Source organism: Acomys minous (genome assembly GCF_964271855.1).
Source record: "Acomys minous genome assembly, chromosome: 2".
Lineage (NCBI taxonomy): Eukaryota > Metazoa > Chordata > Mammalia > Rodentia > Muridae > Acomys > Acomys minous.
The window spans coordinates 136,965,540-136,986,706 of record NC_140484.1 but is presented as its reverse complement, the minus strand read 5'-3'; the positions used below and the strand labels follow the sequence as shown (position 1 = coordinate 136,986,706).

At 42.9% G+C, this 21,167-nt stretch overlaps 1 protein-coding gene across 1 annotated transcript in view; it reads right to left on the bottom strand.

Moving 5' to 3' along the window:
• The window catches only part of DNHD1 (dynein heavy chain domain 1), a 64,578-nt gene that overhangs the window by 41,313 nt on the left and 2,098 nt on the right, over nt 1–21,167 (bottom strand). Inside the window, exons 3-12 of the mRNA XM_084802113.1 lie at nt 18,518–18,679; nt 16,533–16,736; nt 16,339–16,449; nt 13,751–13,907; nt 11,190–11,444; nt 10,937–11,074; nt 10,755–10,806; nt 7,198–7,460; nt 6,870–7,113; nt 318–475 (exon numbers count right to left, since the gene is read on the bottom strand). Of these exons, the coding sequence (XP_084658239.1) occupies nt 318–475; nt 6,870–7,113; nt 7,198–7,460; nt 10,755–10,806; nt 10,937–11,074; nt 11,190–11,444; nt 13,751–13,907; nt 16,339–16,449; nt 16,533–16,736; nt 18,518–18,679 (1,744 nt within the window). The remainder of the gene's footprint in view (nt 1–317; nt 476–6,869; nt 7,114–7,197; nt 7,461–10,754; nt 10,807–10,936; nt 11,075–11,189; nt 11,445–13,750; nt 13,908–16,338; nt 16,450–16,532; nt 16,737–18,517; nt 18,680–21,167) is intronic.

Genomic DNA, 21,167 nt, shown 5'->3' with positions numbered 1-21,167 from the left:
TGTGTAGCCTTGGCTGTCCAGGACCAGCATCTGCCTCCCCGAGTGCTGGAATTAAAGATGTGTGCCACCATGCCTGGTTGAGAACCATTGTCTTAAATCAAGATTTTATCTTGTTTCTTCAGGGTCTGCTCCTGACATGAGAAAGCAGAGCACCACACAGGCAGGGCAAGAATCAGCAAGGACAGATGACATACGGAAGTATAGTTTAATATCATCAAGCCATAAAGAGCTCAACAGAAATCTAAAGAAGAGTGTGCTGAGCTTTTGAGCAGGCCAGGCCCTGGATATATGAGGGGGAAAGGATGAGGAGCACTCACTTTTTGGGAGCACTGTGCAACGGCATGAATGTCTGTGCTGATGGTTCGGAAGCCCAGCAAGAAGTCTGTCAGCTCTGCTATCAGCTGCTGATTACGGCGCCAGCATTCACTTTGCACCTGATCGAGAATGGTCTTCTTTGTGTTGTTTAATTTGGATTCTGGAAACAAGCGACTATAGTGTTAGAGGATGCATAAGAATGACTATACAAGAGTGAGTGGGCAAGACAGGAAGTTTCCTCATAATGTGACAAGAGAGATAAGTACATGAGCATACAGGTCCAATCACAAGGGGTTCTTACAGTGTGATAAATCCGCTGAGCTGCCTGGAGCCCCTAGCCCAAGCATAGTGAAGGGAGGGGGCCGCGGAAAGACATGAGGAGGCCTCTGCAGAGGAGGGTATTAAATTGAATGTATGAGCAGTTCTAACACTCTAAGCAACATGGAAATGCACATTTATTAATTTGTCTGTGTTCTTTTGGGGTCCTTCTTTATTCTGGCAGAAGGAACACCAAGAAGGTAAAAGCTGTCCCCTTTTCTGTTTCCTTTTGTTCTTTGTTTGATTTTTGTTTGTTTGTTTTGTTTAAATTGGTTTTTTGACTACACGGCCTTACTATCATGTGTCACCACGCCCAGCATGGTTTTTTGCTTTTGCAGATTTAGGGGGAAAAAAAGTTCAAGTGGATATAAGGCTAGAAGATAATCTACATTTAGTCATATGAACAAATTTGTTGCCTTAGGAAGTAGGAATAACGGGGCTATAGAGATGTCTCAGATGGGTAAAGGTACTTGCCAACAAGCTGACAACCTGAGGTCAATGCTCAGCATCCATACAGTGGAAGGAGAGAACTGACTCTTGAATGTCCTCTGACAGTCTCTCTCTCTCTCTCACACACACACACACACACACACACACACACACACACTCATGCTTGTGCATATATACACCGTGAAATGTGAGTACATACAAACTTAAAATATATATTTTTTAAAATTTTCATTTTTGTTACTCTTGTGTATTGTGTGTGTGTGTGTGTGTGTGTGTGTGTGGTGCGGGTATGTGCATGGGACTGTAAGTGCCAGAGGAAGCCAGATATTCTTGATTTCCTGGATATATACCTGGGATTCTGGGACCCAAACCAAGATCCTCTGGAACAACAACATACACTCTTTACCACTGAGCCATCTCTACAGCCCCAACTGTAATTTTAAGAAAGTCAGGAATAATATCAATATGGTATAATTCCCAGACTTTTAACATCTCATTAGTTATAAAATATATCATCATTTTATATACTACTAAAAAAGGACAAATTAAACTTTGATATGCTACAATGCTGTAAGACACTTCTTAAGTATAGCTAGATTAAAATAGACATAGAAAGCCGGGTGTGGTGGCGCACGCCTTTAATCCCAGCACTCGGGAGGCAGAGGTGGGCAGGTCACTGTGAGTTCAAGGCCAGCCTGGTCTACAAAGTGAGTCCAGGACGGCCAAGGCTAACACAGAGAGACCCTGTCTCAAAAAAAAAAAAAAATAGACATAGAACATCAAAATGTAATATAAAAATATTGTATACCAGAGTCCATTATGTCAGACATTATTTTAAGTATTTCACATGCATTAACTTACTTTGTCCTCATAGAGTCCCTCTGAGCAAGTTCTATTGTTTATACTTATTTCATAAACAAGTACACAGAGGCTCACAGAAGTTAACTGTATGTGGTCCACATTATACAATGTATAGATGTCAATGTGTATCTACACAATAGACATCTGTACAATGTATAGATGTAAATGATAGAGTAATGACTCAGACTGTGAGAGCTCTTCTTTACCTCATTATAGTTCAGCTTCCAAACATAATGTAGAGTTAGACATGTACACATGTAGTCTTTGGAGTACACATAAATCATTTACACACACACACACACACAAAATTATATCTTATTTTATACACTATGCAATGTTATGTAAAACATTAATCTTCCTGCCCCCTATTAGCACCTATGCAGCTGGTAGATACAGTAGTGAGTCTGGAGGGCAGACAGTTGAGACCCACCATGAATGGAACTGTCAGAGACCTGGGGAGTCTATACAAGAGAACTAGGCACCGTGATATGAAACTGACACAAGCTATTGAGAAGGAACTTTTAATTACTGTGTTTATTATTATGCATACAGTGCTCTGCCTGCATGTACACCTACACACCAGAAGAGGACACCAGATCTCCTTATAGATGGTTGTGAGCCACCATGTGGTTGCTAGGAATTGAACTCATGGCCTCTGGAAGAGCGGTCAATGCTTTAAACCACTGAGCCATCTCTCCAGCCCCCGAGAAGGAACTTTTGAGGAGCACCTATGCTCAACAGAGCATCTCTCTTGGTGGTAATTGTTGCTAGGCCAACAGCGTGGCATCAGGAGTGTTGGTAGGATTGCAACAGCGGCACCACATAGCACGAAGAAACAACGGTATCATAAAGCATCAGGGCCCCTTGGGCCCAGGAGCTGAGTGGAGATGGACTGGAAAACTGATTTGAGAGATAGTAGAGATATTGGTGATAGATTGGGCGTCGTATATTTAATTCCCTTCTCTGCTCAAGGGAGCTAGCAGAAAAGTTCATAATGGATGCTCAGAGAGGCGACTGAAGCAGATAGATAATTAGAGGAAAATGAAAACGCCAGTGCCTATGTCAGCCACTTCTATAAGTAATTAAAAAAATAAAGCAAAGGAAAAAATATTTTATTTTCCTTCCTGTAGCCTTCAGTGACACATTAGCATACCTGGGGTACAAAGAAACCAAAGCTGAATGGCCTTACATCACAAAACAAGTGAGAAACAGAGCTAGGACAGTAGGACACTGAACTGAACAGGCCAGTGGATCCTGGACTAAGGATTATGAAGCTTATAAATTAGAAGAGATCACAGGGGCTGGGGAGATGGCTCAGCAGTCTGCCCTTCCAGAGGTCCTGAGTTCAATTCCTGGCAACCACATGGTGGCTCACAAACCATCTGTAATAAGATCTGGTGCCCTCTTCAGGCAGGCACACATGCAGGCAGAATACTGTATACATAATAAGTCTTAAAAAAAGAAAAGAAAAGAAAAGACAGACAGACAGACAGAAAGAAAGAAAGAAAGAAAGAAAGAAAGAAAGAAAGAAAGAAAGAAAAGAAAAGAGAACACAGACTCCTGGTCAGTGCCAGAGAAAGGTCTCCCCAAAAACAGAGCCAGGAAGAAAGTGAGCCAGTCACCTCATCTTGTTCCTACCTTGCCAGAATGAACCCCCTGCCTACGAGTTGCAAGTTTCAGTGGGCCATAAGAAACTCAGTGAAGTTTGTACACTTATCCAATGAGGAGCAAAAGCCAGAAGGGCTAGGCAGGGAGGTGCTTTCAAGCAATCTCTCTCCAGGCCCTAGAGTCAAGGCTCTTACCTTCATAAATAAAGCAGGTGTGTGTGTGTGTGTGTGTGTGTGTGTGTGTGTGTGTGTGTGTGTGTTGTGTGTTCATCCAATATTTAGTCTTGGAAATAGTTATTATGATTGTGTTATAACCTGATTAAAACTGTAGCTCCTCTATTAGCACCTGATTTTGTCTTTAGCATAACAGAAATAGTTTTGTTTTTAAGTCTCCATTTTGATCATAAGGTGAAATTATATTCAGGTTCTGAGACTCTGCCTGTCTGGGAGCTTGAGCAGCCTTTTACTTACAATCCAATACTTGTTGAACATTCTGCTTGAATTAATGATTTGTGTTCCGCTTAAACAAAACCATAATACCCTGCTATGTTTCTTTATCCTGGAACAGTGGGGAAATGGAAAGTCCCCAAGTCTATATCTTAGTCAGTCAGCTTAAAATGCTTTGTCTAGCTATCTGGATATAATGTACTAAGAACAAAATCAATTAAAAGTACTGTCTGCTCTTCCAAAGGACCCAGGTTCAATTCCAAGCACCCACATGGCAGCTCACATCTATCTGTAACTCCAGTTCCAAAGGATCTGATACTTCACATTACTGCACATAAAATAAAATATATTTTAAAAAGAAAGGAAGGAAGGAAGGAAGGAAGGAAGAGGCCAGTATCACAGTTAGGCTCCAGAGTCCTTTCTGTGGCCCTGACTGCAGTCAGCCTTGTCTTGGGGAATGTGTTCACTCAATAGCCCATCAATATCTCACTGAGACTGGTACTTGAGTGGGTTGTGGGGTAATTCTTATACTACAACAATTGAGCCTGTGCGAGGGTCAAAATAGCCTCAATATTTCCTAAGGAATCAAACCAATGGCTTCCTAATTTACCCCACCATTAGCCTCTATAAGGCCAGCTCATGTCTAGGCACCTAGCTAGTACATGACAGCATGAGCCACATTTCCCACAGAAAGGAAGAAAGACAAAAGGGGAGATGATTAAAAAAAAAAAAAAGAGGTTGTAAGCTAGACTTCTCAGGTTAAGGAATACCAAGAGGGTGAGGTAGTGGTGGCACACACCTTTAATCCCAACTCTCAGGAGGCAGAGGCAGGCACATCTCTGATTTCAAGGCCAGCCTGGTCTACCAAGTGAGTTCCAGGATAGTAAGAGAAACCTGGTTTAAAAACAACATCAATAAAACAAAACAAAGAGAAGTGACAGGAGGAAGAAAAGTAAAATAGATTGAAGACGAAACAGAATAGAGTGTTTTTAACTCTCACTATGGAACTTTGGGAAGAGGCCTCCTTCAGTGGTTCCCGGTGCTGATTAATAAGCAGTCACTACACTGTAAAAATTGCAGTGTGCTGTGTTGTGGCAGAAAGGAGACAAATCCAATACGTACAAGTCCCCTTGGTCCCAAATGGCAGGTGACACCAAAGATAGCAGAACACTGACCCCACTGGGCCTGGGTGCAGTTTCGGTGTTGAAAGTAATGGATCCTAAGGTAAATAACATGGGAATGATTGGCTAAGACAGACGGCAAATGTAAAAGACAAGGAATTCATTAAAGCCCCAAAGAGCTGCCACAGCAATAGCAGCCATGGTTGCGCAGACATAGAAAAGGTGGGGGCTGGAGAATGGCTCAAAGGTTAAGAGAACTTGTGTTCTTTTAGGGGACTGAAGTTTGTTTCCTAGCACACATGTTGGACATGACACCAGCTTCAAGGGATCCAGTATCCTCATGTGGCCACCACAGGCACCTGCATACCACACACACACACACACACACACACACACACACACACACACACACACACACAAATACATTCAAATAAAAAAGAAAAGAAATAGCTGGGCGAGGTGGAGCACCCTTGTAATTCCAGTACTTGGGAGGCAGAGGCAGGAGAATCTCTGTGAGTTCAAGGCCAACCTGGTCTACAAAGTGAGTCCAGGACAGCCAAGGTTACACAGAGAAACCCTGTTCGGGGGCGGGGGGGCGGGGGGGAAGCAGCATCAGAATTATCAATGTCAAGAGGATGGCTAGGACCAGGCAAGAGAGTGTTAAACTGTGCTGGCTGTGGATGGCTGTGGAAGCAAAATGAAGCAAAGAATACTCTAGAATAAACATTAGGGTGTTAAGAATTCCAAACTGACCAAATATTCAAAATCAACCAAATTGGAGCGGCGTGGCTGCTTTAGATGAGAAGAGCCCTCATTAACTGAGAGGAATGCAGAGTGAAGCCAGAACAAAGTAACTTTTCACATGTGCAAACGGTGTTCTGCTTCATTCAAGAAAAGGTCACATCCTAGATTCCCAAGACTCGCTATGAAGAAACCCAAGCTCAATCTAAGCTTCTTAATCATATTTGGTTTAACCTTTCTTTACAAGAATAAAAACATTTTCCAGTCATAGGGAAGGGGAATGGGGTGAAAGCAGGAGGGAGGGAGGAATGGGAGGATGCACGGGATGGGATAGCAATTGAGATGTAATATGAATGATTTTATAAAAAAAAAGAATACAGCCGGGCGTGGTGGCGCACGCCTTTAATCCCAGCACTCGGGAGGCAGAGGCAGGCGATTGCTGTGAGTTCGAGGCCAGCCTGGTCTACAGAACGAGTCCAGGACAGCCAAGGCTACACAGAGAAACCCTGTCTCAAAAAACCAAAAAAAAAAAAAAAAAAAAGAATAAAAATTTTCTTTCTTTTGCTTTTTCCTTCTCCTCCTCTTCCTCCTCCTCTTCCTCTTCTTTTTTCCTGGTTTTTCCAGACAGGGTTTCCTCTGTGTAACAGAACCCTGGCTGTTCTGGACTCACTTTGTAGACCAGGCTGGTCTCAAACTCAGAGATCCACCTGCCTTTGCCTCCTGAGTGCTGGGATTAAGGCATGTGCCACCACGCCTGGCTAATAGAAATGTTTCATCAACTGGAATGTGATTCCTAATGAATACAGGGAATGAATAAAGCCAAATAGAGGCTGTCCTCTCAGACCATATCTTTGATGGCAAAGAGAAAGGGTTTGGGAGCTAGAGCTTTGGGAAGCTCCACAGGCCCAAAGAGCTGCCTGAAACAAATGTCCTTGGAGGATATTCTAGTCCCCAAATAATCTGTGTGTGTAGATGGAAGGAAGGCATAGGGGAGACAAGAGGCACTTACCCAGCTCTGCTTGAACCTCACGGCCACTCAGGAGCAGCAACTTGCCTTTTGTCAGCAACTGGACAGGCATATTGGACACACGCTCCTGCCAATCTTTCAGCTGGCTTACCAGCGCTATATAGTCCTTGATGGGTGAGCCTCTCAGGTCCTCTAGCTTCTGAGGACCCCAGGCTTTCAGGAACTTATATACGGTTTCTACCCATTCTTGATCTTTGCAGAATTCCTGTACCTCCTGCAGCATGTCCTAGGGGCAAACAAGACGTAGCAGAGGCCGCAGCTACAACGGGAGCTGCCAGCCAGCAGAACATCCCTGAGCCTCTGCTCTCACCTCCAGGAGTGCCTTCTGTACAGCCAGTGCCTGCTGGATTCTGGCATTGTTGTCCAAGTCCTGTTGCACATGACTATAATTGGGGTGCAAATACTGACCCCGTAGCCGGTGCCCACGGACTTCCAGGACATCAGTAATTGCATGAGACTTCCAAGGCCACACAAATCCTACATTTGGGCCACAGAAGAGGCGAACAGCATCGCTGGGCTTTCCATGGACATAGGGCATCAGGAATTCGGCATCTGAGTCCTGGTCTTTATCGTCTAGTGGAGGACATGATATAATAGTCCGTGAGACTCTCCTTTCTCTACTGTGAACGCAAACATTCATCACACACCGTGCTCCTATTCCCTGTTTATAGTGAGTCTATACAGACATCTTCAACATTAACTAACACAGTACAGCAGATCCAAGGGAGGAGTGGATTAGACAGAACTCACATGCTGAGAATAGAATTTGCCTAGTGTAAGCAAAAAAGGGAAATTACTACAACTTATTAGGTAGGTTTCAGAGTAATTAGGAAATCTGAAAAGCAAAAATACTATAAGCTATCTAGAGTTGGGGTGTTGTTACCAAATCTGCAGAGTGGATAGGATATAACCTGCCTTTTCTCCAATTAATTCTGAACTGAAAGCTCAGATGAGTTTAATTGGCAGATCCTACATCATATATGCTGTTTAGCTGCAAGGGGACTGGCAAGTACTCTTAGGAGCGTTCTAGCCTCTAGAGAACAGAGGAAGAGGGAGGAACAGATAAGTGTTGATTGAATATGCCAGCTCCCAATACTCACCTCTAGGAATTATCCTTAGACCTGGTTCCTCCCCGTAACATTTTAGGGGGTGGTTAATTGCCAGTGTCAGTATTTTTGATAAAAAGGCATTTCAGCAGAAACAACTGATGGCTGACACCTCAAAACCACAAGCAGGAGGCAGAGAGCACACTGGGAAGGGTAGGAGACTTCTGAAACCTCAAAACCTGCCCCCATGACACTCCTTCAACCAGATCACATGGTGGCAGGATATTTGATCACACTGTGAACCCTAAGATTGCATTATTTGCTGGAAAACCCTGTTTTTAGTTGTGGTGTGGCTCAGCCGTAGTACACACCTTTAATCCAAGAGCATTCTGCTTCAATATTGTAAGCAGGATTAAATAAAGTCATCCATTGGTCAAGAGGCAGAGCAAGCAACCATTTGACAGGAAGTGAAGACAGGGTTATTAAGAAAAAAATAGAGAGGAAAAGGAAGTCAGGAGGACGAATAGAAAGATGCACAGGTAGTAGACGGGACGTTTGAAGGAGGTTGAGGATTCCTTCTGGGACATCAGTGGAGTAGGAAGGTCAGCTGGGTGCTTTCTTTGCCTCTCTGAGCTAGCAGGCTTTTACCCCAGCATCTGACTCTTGAGTCTTTATTGGTGAAATAGAGTAATTGAGATTTTGGTTAAAAAAAAAAAAACACCATGCCTCCCATTCCTTCCCAAATAGTTCTACCAACAGAGGAGCGTACTTAAGCATATAAGCCCATAGGAGCCATTTTCCTTCAAACCTCTACACTGACACATGAGGTCTACACTCAAACTAAACCAAAAATACAACTGATTCAACCCACATCTACCATCACTTTACCGCTCAGCCAAACCATCGCCTACCACTGCCATTGCAGAAGCAGGCAAGCACAGAGATAGCTTAGAAATGCGAACTCTGCTTGGCTTAAACTGTGCACACACTCCACTGCTAACCGCTTGGGATCCCCACCGGCACCATGGTGTGGTTGATATGTAGACTCCCAACAATGGAATTGGTTAGTAGCAACCTTGTGTCAGCTCCCCCTTTGTGGTTAGTTTCCATCCAAACATGAATATATCCAGGAACCAGAGGCAGGGAGCCAAGCCTGCATAAACCAGTTTTGGATTTAGTCACAGTAATGTGAATCACAGTCCATTTACCATTTACGCCTATGCACAACTGGACATGTTTATGACTAAAATCAGATTCATCATGGAAAAGGATAATAGCCAAGTTAGTTTTACATAATCTAAGCCTGTTGATTAGAACAAAGAATCAGCCACAACACACCACTTAGCAACTAACTCCTTTTTCTCTTCTCAGACCACACAAAAGGGAGCCACACACACTTGGCACTCTAGCCCAGGTGGCCTGCCGCTTCCTTGCAGTGTGTCCTGCACTGTCTCTTTAACTACACCATCTTGCCGCCTTGCTATTTGTGTGTGCTCTTTCAATTCTTTTGATAACATGCCAAGAACCTAGAAGCTCCTGAGCCAGAGAGCAGCCGGAGAGAATATTACTGCAACAATCATCTAGCCTTTTCTTGCTTTGGCCCTTGTCTGCAATACCGTACAGCCTGTTCCATATAGAAATAATAACAATGTTAACTCCAGAAGGGATTCTGAGATGATGGTAATAAAAACCATTTTGAAATTACCACAAATCCTCATATAAAAATGACAAAGCAATTAGAAGTTCACATATGGGCAATATTTTTAACAACTAGGGAAAAGGCACAAGTCCCAAGGTACCAGTGAGTGGGCCAAGGTACCAGCATTTATGACTATGTAAAATGCCAATACTTTTTGTCACTTAATCTAAACTTATTTTTTGAAAGTATGTGCCCAACAAGTGTCATCTACATGTTTATCTATATAAAATACAAATTCCTTTTCCAGGACCTTTTCCTTCTTGTCAATGATCCCCTAAAATGAACTTCATCCTTAATTCTTCTTCATGAAGACATACCAGTTGAGTGGAAAATTAAAAGATACATAATGCTTTTAATGACTTTTTTATGGCAGCACTCGTACCATGAAGAAAGACAATTATCAAGATGAATTTTCTTTCTGATGGTTAACAAAATTGAGGATTAGGGCGGGACAGGTGGCTTGACAGTTAATAGCATTGGCTATTCTTCCAGAGGATGCGAGTTCTACTCCAAGCACCCACATGACAGCTCACAACTGTTAGTATAAACTCCAGCTTCAGGCGATGCAGCACTCTCATATGTGCAGGTGAAACACCAATGCATACAAAATAATAAATAATTTTAATTCATTTTTAAAAGTTGAGGATTAATATTTCAAAACCTTGATGACTTGTCCTATCACAAATAGCAGCACCACATGAGCTAAAGCAGATATTGAGCAAGCAGAGCTCATCACACAAGCACACATTGATTCAGCAATCAAATTCAACAGCACAGAAAGTGTGTGACACTGGAGAAAACTTGGAATTTAAAGCAAACCAGGGGACAGCTACTGTAGCCACACACATGTACATAAGCACATAGATTGGCAAGCACATGTACAAAAGCATGTGAATTAGCAAGCACATGAATGTAAGCACATGGATTAGTAAGCATAACTCCCTCCAGACGCTCCTACTTCCTACCAGCCATGTACAGTTGCCAAGTTCGAGCTGCCCCATTATATCCAAGGTCTGACCTGTACTGGCTGAGCCTCCTGTCCACTTCCCATGCCATTTCACTCTACCTGTGTCCCTCCCTTCCTTCAGACTTCCTGTCCCCTGTCTCAGGCCCTTTAAGTACCTTCAGAATACAGGGGTTCTCTGGAGGTCCTCAGGTCTGTAGATTGCACTACCTTCATGCCAGGAGACAGAGAAGGGACAGAAATAGAGAAACAATGAGATGCTAAGCAGGCTGAGAACTTCAGGTCCATAAAGGATAGGACTAGGAATTTTCAGAGCCCACCCCTGGCCCAATCCAGAAACCTTTAAGGCAGAGGTCTTGATAGACTGCAGGTTCTTAGTGAGACTCTGGATTATAGCTTCCACAGAGGGTATAGGAGACAAATGGCCATTGTCATCAAAGGCCAGCTGTGATAAGAGAAAGGGGTTTTCCCTTGGAGCCTGCAAAAGAAGGACCAGCGGAGAGGTTGAAGGGCCAGATGAAAGTGCGCCTCCCCCACCCCCGCCCCCCGCAGTCTGCTCCCTGATGGCCTTCCCACCTCACCCACCACCTCACTTGAAAAGTGTTGGCTACGAAGGAAGTTATCTCATCTTCTAAGATGGAAATGAGATTCTGACAAATCATGTAGTCAATCAAGCGTGCAAACTTTCCCAGCTTGATCAGCCATGTTTCCGCTTGCTTCAGCTTCTTCTCCAGATGCTTGCACAGCACCCTCTGAAGATATATGGAGCCCTGGCCTTTCCTGATGCGGTTCCAGTTTTGCAGTCGCTCCTGGAGTCCCTGTTGCATTTGGTATGTGTCTTCATGAATCTTCCAGGGCAGAAAAGGGAAACTTAGTGGAGACAGAAGACGAAGTAAAGCAGCTACTCACTGGTCCCTGCAGACAATGAGGCCTTGGTATCTGAAACCTAGAACTTAGGTGTCTATGTGGAAGTCTCCTTTTTAGTAGAGACTGATCCCATACACCTTTAAATGCCTTGAGAAAACACAAAATAGAGGACGTACGTTCACAGGGCACATGTGCTAATGTGATAGGCCAGGCCTACCTATGAAGAGGCCCCAGGATAAGGCAGCTGACCTTGGTGGCACATACCTGTAATCCCAACATTTTCAAGATAGGCAAGAAAATCAGGAGTGAAAGGTCAGCCTGAGTTATGATGAGACTGTGCCTCAGAACAAGCAGGCAAGCAAGGGCATAAGCAAACCCTAGATTGGAACCCAATGAGAAAAAGTGAGTGTAGGGGCATAGAAAGTGTTACAAAGCAGAGTAGATATGGTATGACTAAAGCCAGCAATGGTTGCAGGATTTGGACTCTAACCATTAGGCCTGGAGTAATGGAGCCTGCTGAGAAACAGTGCTTTTCCTTGCTTGACATAATATTTGGTATAGAATAGTTCCATTATAAATGCATACCCTTATACAAATACACCAAAAGAAAAGTCAGTAGTATTAAATAAAGAAGCATCTAATTCAAAATAAAATTATTTTGACTCTTACCTCATATATAAAATCTTGAAACAGACTATACACCAAAATCTAAATATGAATAAAATTACTATAGGAAAACAGAAGAGAATATTTGTGTGACTTGGAGGAAGTGGAGAAATTTTAAACCAGGACTTGATAGCACTGAGAAAACTTTAATAAAGTTAAAATCAGGGGCTAGAGGTAAGGCTCAGCAGAAAGGAGATGGCTATTCTTCCAGAGAACCCAGGTTCAATTCATGGTACCTACATGATGACTCCCAACCAACTGAAACTCCAATTCCTGGGAATCCTATGTCCACTTCTGGCCTCTGTTGGCACCAGGCACAAATGTTGTGCACAGACAGAAATGCAAGCAAAAATCTCATACAGATAAAAATTTTGAAAAAGAAAATTAAGTATTTCTGTTTACCAAAAGCCACAATTAAAACAGTGAAAAAGTAAATTACAAACTTCTGTTGTCATACAATTCAAATAGAATTTACATTTACAATGAATAAGATGGTGAGAGTAGGAAAAACTTACTCTTACACACACCAGTGACACCCACAACTCTCTGACAGCAGACATATAGGAATTTTCTCTTATATACAAACACTTCTTCGGCAATCTCCAGGTGTATATGCCATAATTTAACTCTGACGCTATCTGGTTTTTTGTTTTGTTTTGTTTTTTCGTTTTTCGAGACAGGGTTTCTCTGTGTAGCCTTGGCCATCCTGGACTCACTTTGTACACCAGGCTGGCCTCGAACTCACAGCGATCCGCCTGCCTCTGCCTCCCGAGTGCTGGGATTAAAGGCGTGCGCCACCACACCCGGCCTTCTGACGCTATCTGGAAGCAGCCTTGGGTCCCTCTGACTAAAGGCGCAGCCCACAAAACCGCCTTCCACTCCAGATGTCAATCACAGTGGGTGGTCTTGGTCCAGCTGCTCTGCTTTAACATATTGCTTGGAGCTAGGTAATTTATAGAGAAGAGAAAGTAACTCCTCACAGTTGTGGAGGCCAGAAACAGGCTTCTTTCCACATCCTCCAAATGAGAGAGCAACTAGGTTGAGGGGGAGGCAGAAGGGCTTAGAAGGGGAAGGAGACCAGCAGAGCCTTCATGGCCTTATCACCTTCCAGAGGTTCCGGTCTCCTAATATTGCCACAATGGCACCTGGTTTAAACACCAAAAACATAACAACAGATGGCAAGAACCCGGCAAGACATTCCAGAGCACTAGACAGAGACATGGACCTCAGATACAAAGTAATCATAATCAGGAAAGATTCCATCATTGTCTGCATCTGCTAGCCACGGAGGCCTGCCACCATGGAGTCAAAGATAATTCCAGATGTAATAGGATCCCAGTTCTTAATTTCCTTAATGCTCTAATTCCTTCATGTAACAGACACTGTTACAGTCCTTCACCTTCCTGGTCCTAGGCCAGGAACAATCCTTAGAGAAAGTCAAAGTCCCAGTTTTAGCTCACTTGTTATTGATCCATCTATCTTAGAAATTGTTGTTGCTAAGCAGAAAAAAAAAACTTATCTAATCCAACAGCAGGTGACAGAAGGGCCCCAGAAGTGTTAGCCAAGAGAAGGCTGAAACTCTGGTTGGAGAAAAGGCTCACAATGAAGTGGAGCCTCTTACCAGTTGAAGAATGGATGTGCAGAGATTCAGAAAGCGACAGAGGAACTGCAGAGCCTTCTGGTGCTCTTTGGCTATGATCTTCTGAAAGTCCAGCAGCTCATAGCACGTATCTGGCTCCTTGGGTAGCCAGGACACAGTACGAAACTCCTGAAGAAGCCTAGAATCAAGAAATGAGCTGGTTAGAGCTGGTGTCCCAGCCGTCCCTCTTTCAATGCCTTTCAATTCTTCCCAACCTAGTTCAATGCACACCAAGCAAATGCTCAATATTCCAGTGACCAAGGACAGCTTCCTAAGACCAGAAAGTTGCCAGGTGGGGAATTATTTGGAAAAGCCTCGTGGAATGTACAGATGCTTACACCTAGGGACCTTTCTTCCAAAAGAGGCTCAGATGAGTCCTAAGCTGCGAAAAGACAAGAGGCTTCTTCCTGGGAATAAGGAAAACCAAAGGTCCTAAAAACTCAAGGCTGACAGGAGCATTTTAGGATCAAGGGTGATTAAACCATAGCTTCTCTAGAGTCGACTGACTCTGAGGAAGCTGCTCCTGTTCTCCACTTTACCTGTTTCCTCAGAATTCCATCCCATAGCTCTTGAGATCCCTTGGCACATGAACAACCCCCAATAAGTAGGCAGGGTGCCTAAGATAAGGAGGGACAGTATCTATTCTGGATCTGCTGAAAGGCGTTTGATAGGATACTTTATATCCTTATCTCATTTAGTTATTAGCACAAGACTTTGCAGGCCATTAACTTGAGGCTCAAAGAGTAAACTCCCTTGCTAGTTTTCTGGGTCTAGATTCAGACCTACCAATCCATCCAAGATTTACACCATCACCAGGCATGGGGCACACACCTGAGGGGGAGGCAGGGGGGGAGCTGTTGGGAGGATGAGGCAAGAAGTTCAAAGCTGGCCTTGGCCTAGGTAGAAAATTAGAGGCCAGTCTTGGGTATATGTGACTCTGTCTCAAAAAGCAAAAACAACAACAACAACAAAAACCAGAAAACAAAAACAAAACAAAACAAAACAAAACAAAAACCATTGTGATGACTAGACAAATCTGGAGGATGGTAACAGCCTAAAGAAGAAGGGAACCAATCTGGGAACCAATGTACCAAATTTACACTGAAAAGTTCCTGTGTGTACTGCTAAGAGTTGACCCTCACAGTCCTCTAACTAAAATTTGACCCCAAATAGTATTCAAATGTTAAATTTAAATTTTAAAAAAATTAAATTTTTATTGAAATGGCAAGATGGCTCAGCAGGTAAAAGCATTTCCACTAAGCCTGATGACCCTAACTTCAGTCCCCAAGTCCCACATGGTGGAAGGAAAGAACTGACTTCCCAAGTTCTCCCTCCCTCTCTCTCTCTCTCTCTCTCTCTCTCTCTCTCTCTCTCTCTCTCTCTCTCTCTCTCTCTCTCTTTCAGATACACACACACCTAAAATACTATATTTAATCTTAAAAGTTAAGTGTTTTAATGAAATGTAGATTTCCAGGAAATCCTTAAAAAGAAGGTAAGTTGATCACATTGAACCTATATTCCAAAATATAAGTTAGTTGGAACTGGGAAGCAATCTTCATGCTGCAGTGCCTCCATGATCCCTAATGTCTTGTACCCAATCACTGTATTCTTTTTTTTTTTTTTTTTTTTTAGTTTTTCAAGACAAGGTTTCTCTGTGTAGCTTTGCCTGTCCTGGACTCACTTTGTAGACCAGGCTGGCCTCAAACTCACACGATCCACCTGCCTCTGCCTCCTGAGTGCTGGGATTAAAGGTGTGTGTCACCACCACCCGGCTCTAATCGCTGTATTCTTGCAGTATCTTCTATTTAGGCTCTCTGGGCATTTGAGTTTTCAACTCCTATCACAGAATATACCTAAAGGATCATGAAGGAAAGGCAAGGAAGTGATAAAAATATGAAAAACAAACTTTCAGAAAAGTGTAGGTGTGTTTGAGAGAGAAGTGAGGAGAGATTAAAGAATTTTTAGATTCAAACACCCATGTTTGACTCACAGGCTTGGTACTTAATTATGTTATATTTAGGATAAATTGGTATAGAAGAACATGTGATTTGCATGGAGATATATTCAGAATACTGATTATATAGCAATATGTAATATATGATCATATTTTATATGTATTATAGGACTAGAAAAATAAAATATAATGTTCTTAGTGGTTATTACAGACAATAAAGTTAGAGGGTTTTTTTTCCTTTGCGCTTTTTCCTATCTTAAAATTTTATAAATGGACATGGTATTGCCTTTTGTCCAGATAATTTTTTGTGGTCATTGACACAAGTTTTGAAGGCTGAAGATGTAGCTCAGTGGTAGAGCACTTGCCTAGTATGTTGAAGGCACTAGATTTAATATCTAGCACTGCAACATTCATGTATACACATCAAAACCAAAAATAAAACCCAAACCCCCCAAACAACCCAAAACATGATAGGATCTGTTATACAACCAAGGCCAATCTCAAACTCTCAATCATCCTGCCCCAGCCTTCTGAGAGGTGAGGCTACATGCATGCACCACTGTACCCAGTATTTAACATTTAAAAATCCGTGGCAGTTGTGTTTGTAATACCTCACCTGCTGATGTGGAGTATCCCAGCTCCAAAGTGAGGAACAGCCAAGAGCAGATGGTTCTTCAGGAAGGTCTGGATCCGATGCAGCCTGTACACCCTCACATTCTTCTTCCAGCTGCAAGTGAGAGGCGAGTGGCAATAGGCCTCACATTTCTCTCATCCATATGTCCACCCAAGACCAATCCCGTCATTACCTACCAGGTCAAAGCCTTTCGTAAGAGGCAATTCTTAAAGAATGGAATGTGCCGGAGTTCGTGCCAGACGGTAGTGTTGCGGTGCCAAGTACCCAGTGTCATTGCTTCACTGCCCTCCACAGGATGTACATGCAGGACCCCAAAGGGAGAAAAGATGTAGTGTTCTGGATTCACCTTGTTTGGTGGCACCACCACCAGGTTGTAAGGCCTGTTTTTAATGAAAAGACAACAACAAAAGCCACTTCTGGGCAGTGAGAACCAAAGAACTTTTGCACATATCCTGAGAAGACCAGAGAAGGATAGAAGAGAAAAAGGAGGCAAGAAGGTAGGCAGAAGAAGTAGAAAGAGGGAAAAGACAGCAGAGTAGTATTCAGAATAGAATGATGGAACAAATATTAGGAAATTTAAGCCAAAGATAAATAAAAAGACAAAAAAAAGGCATCAAGCCTGTTAGCCTGTTCCAAGTTCTTATCTTCAGATATAGAACATCTCAAAATTTAAGACACCATCACACATAAGCTGCAATATTATTTTATGAAAAGCTGAGGCTAAAAATCCTTCCATTGTGATACTTCTTTGATTTTTAAGATACATGGACATTTCAAAGATTTGACGTGTGTGTGAGGTGGAGGCGGGGGTGTCTTAAGAGTGACTATCTGTAGTGGAAGTTTTGGGTTCTTTAAAAACTCAGTTATGTAGTATAAACATGTTTTTGTTTTAATCCCAATTTGGGATATGGGGCTGCTTTTAGTTTGTCAACAGTTGTTAACTATGATTGCCTCATGCAGGCTCAGGGAAGGGTGTGGTCTTTGCCAGCTGCAGATAGTTTAATTCTGAAGACTCTGACAGGGTATAAATGCCAGAGCATTTTGAGAAAAAGAGTCCAAGGAAGAAGAAGGCAGCTGCTAGTTCATCCTGCTGCTGTGTTTGCTGTTTGCTGGTTTGCTGGTTAGCTGGACTGCTGGATATACTGACTATGAAAATTGGAATTTCCCCAAGGAACTAAGTCTAAAAGAGGCCCACATCCCCTTTCCCTTTTAACCTCTTTCTCTCTTAGTGTTGGGGAGTTGGAAAGGAGGTAGAAGTATAAGAACCCAAATAAAGCCAGGCAGTGGTGGCACACGCCTTTAATCCCAGCACTCAGGAAACAGAGGCAGGCGGATCTCTGTGAGTTCAAGGCCAGCCTGGTCTACAAAGTGAGTCCAGGACAGCCAAGGATACACAGAGAAACCCTGTCTCGGAAAACCAAAAGAAGAAGAAGAAGGAGAAGAAGAAGGAGAAGGAGAAGGAGAAGGAGAAGGAGAAGGAGAAGAAGAAGAAGAAGAAGAAGAAGAAGAAGAAGAAGAAGAAGAAGAAGAAGAAGAGTAACCCAAATAAAGCAGATAAAAAGTATGCCTACAACTATCATAGCCTGTGAAGGAAGTGGGGGAGGGAAGGAGGAACTTAGAGCTGGGGTGTGGCTCACTGGTAGGTCACTCACTTAGCATTTGTGAGTCACTGAGTTCCATGCAAGGAGAGAAAAAGGGATCTAATGTGGAATCAGAGGCTTGCATTTCTAGTCTCAGAGATTAAAAAAAAAAAAGGGCAAAGACAAAGAGGTGGAAGACCACAGGGAGAAGATTTTAGCTCAGTCTAAAATCAGGATGCTTTGGAAGACCATGATTTCCTAATATCGAGATTTCAACACGTGAGTCTAGCACTGTGGTTAGATAAGGTCAGCATTAAATGTGCTTCTGAGGCTACAAATAAATGCTTTCCTCAGTGTGAGAAAGAGTAAAGGGCACAATTCAGACAAGAGGTTGTGAAAGCAAAGTGTGGCACAGAGGAGCTGGAGAGCGAAGAGGAGGTGGTGGAAAAGGGAAGAAGGCCAGAGACTATGAGGTGGAGAGGTGTATGGGCAACAAGCAGAAAAAGGAGGATGAGCATGGTGAGGAAAAACTGCATGGTGACATGGGCAGGAATGGGAGGGGTCTGCATCCAGGTTCTTACTTAAAGTGCCGATCAGGAGCCACGTTGAGATAAAGGAAATGGATCTTCTTCTGGGACTGGTCTGTCTTCAAAAGGGATTTCACCTGATTTCTCAAGAAGGAAACCCTAGAACGTTTCTTCTCAAAGGCCTTCTCCTCAGGAGCTTCAGAGGCAAGCTGAAACCTTCATGACAAGACAAATTAGGGAGAAAAGGCAGACCAAAGATATGAGTGCCTAGAGGTGGGTCTTACCACCACTGACCATGGAAACCAAGAGCTAGATCAAGCGCCCGAGGGGACACGGCACTGTCAGAACTGTCTGATCTATAATCAAAGACATCACATTTGAACAAATGCAGTCCATTATGCATGTTGGTCAGTTATAGCCTGGACATGAAAAACTCTTTTTATGATAAATGATTCTACTAGACTGCTTGTGATTACTGCAGTCAGTGTTATATTGATACAGTAATAGGAAGGCATTATTGTCCCAGCTAATCACCCTGTAAGCCCACTGTCCTGGAATTCTTATCAGCAATAGGCTTCAATATTGGACCAAATCATCTTAACTACTGTATCTGTGATCAAAAGAGACTATCAAGTTCAAGGCTAGCATAGGCAACTTGGTAAAACCCTATCTCAAAATAAAAGTACAAAGAGGACTGAATCCTTTGGCTTAGTGGTCCAGCAGTTGCTTAGCATGCATGAAGACCCAGGATTGATCCCTAGCATGACAAAAACCAAAAATGTTACTTCCTTAGTAGTGAGGTCACATAACCACACAATCAGAACTATTGGCTCATGAAGAGATCCCTAGGGTCCAGTCTCTCTTCTGGGCTCTTTCTGCTTTGATCTATAGTACAAACAACTACTGTCCTCAGCCCCCTAAGCTGCTAACCCTAACCCATATGCTCAACCCCACCTGGCCCCAGCCTCATCACATTCTTTCTTCTTTGCCTGTACAAACTGAGCTTCTTGGCTCCCTTGGTTTCAGTTGCCTTCTCCCATACTGTCTCCTCCCAAAGGAGAGTGAGCCCTTTCTTTTCTGCAAGGCTACTTCCTCACGTGAGTGCTAGGTCCCTTACTTTCCTCTAAATGTTCTCATACCATAACCTGTTTGTTCCTTTAGTCTACAAAATCAGATGGAGTACTTACTTCTTAGGTGCTGTATCTTAAGGGCTGTAAGTATCCCTGTACTGTAACAAGAGTCTCGTCCAGATGCCAAAATTACTTCAGGCTTGGTCCTAGTATCTTTCTCTCATTCGAACCAGCCTTGATGAATAGTAAAATGGCACTTCCACTTGTCTCCTATTCATTCCCCAATGCACTACAATCTGGCTTCCTCACCACAAAACTGGAAACAGTTCTCAGCAACCCTGGCAGCATTTAATACTACCAACTGCTATCCCACTGACACATTTTCACTTCTGAATCCACTTTACTAATCTAATATCTACCCAAATTCTCTATTCCTGCTGTATTCTCTCTGCCTCTCTTCCAACCCCATCCCAATAAGAGGGTACACTGATAATAGCCAGCAGTCTTTCGTTTTATACCCCTTACTTTCTTACTATACTTTCTTGTATGTATGCCTGCCCATCAGAAGAGGGCATCAGATCTCATTATAGATGGTTGTGAGCCACCATATGGTTGCTCAGGACCTTTGGGAGAGCAGACAGTACTCTTAACCTCTGAGCCATCTCGCCAACCCTACACTTTCTTTCTCCCCACCCCCACCCCTTTAAAAGAAAAAGATTCATTTATTATGTATACAGTATTCTGCCTTCCTGTGAGCCAGAAGAGGGCACTAGATCTCACTACAGATGGTTGTGAGCCCCCATGTGGTTGCTGGGACTTGAACTCAGGACCTTTGGAAGAACCCCGTGCTCTTAACCTCTGAGCCATTTCTCCAAACTCTACACTTTCTTCATTACATCTTACTTATCCTAATGTCTCCCTCAGAAAACTGTAAGGCTTCAAAGGAACGAGTGAGTCATTTCTTACATTTCCAGCATCTAGATACATCCACATATCTATTTTTGTTGTTGCTGTTTTTGTTTGCTTCTTTTTTGAGACAGGATTTCTTTATGCAGCCTTAGCTGTCTTAGAACTCATTCTGTTGACCAGGCTGGCCTCAAACTCACAGAGATCCACCCACCGAGTGCTGGGATTAAAGGTGTGTGCTACCACCACCCGGCTCTCACATATCTAATAATAATAATTAAATGAATCAGAGTCTGGAGAAGAGTAAAGTAAAAGTGAATTATTTAGACCTCAGAGACTGACTGGCATGTTCAGACACATAAGACAATTTGATTCCTTCTTGAAATATCAGCCCATGGCCATTTCTGTTAAGGTCTCCCAAGAGAGAAAAGTTAGACTTGGGACCATGCTGAAAAAGAAAAACTCTGCTAGGATTACTGAAGACATAAGTTGTTGACATTTGCCACTTTCCTTTATAGCTCCAGGAATCTGCCCACTGTCCACCATTAGGGATTTGAGAGTTCATGAAAAGTTATAAATTGATCCAACCATAAATGTAAGAGCAAAAACTGAGCAAGCCATGTTGGATTAAAGGCAAAACTAGCTTTTTTCCCCTAGACACTGAATGTCTATATCATAGATAAGCTACAAAATATTGAGAAAAATCAGACCATAGCTAGGAATAAGTT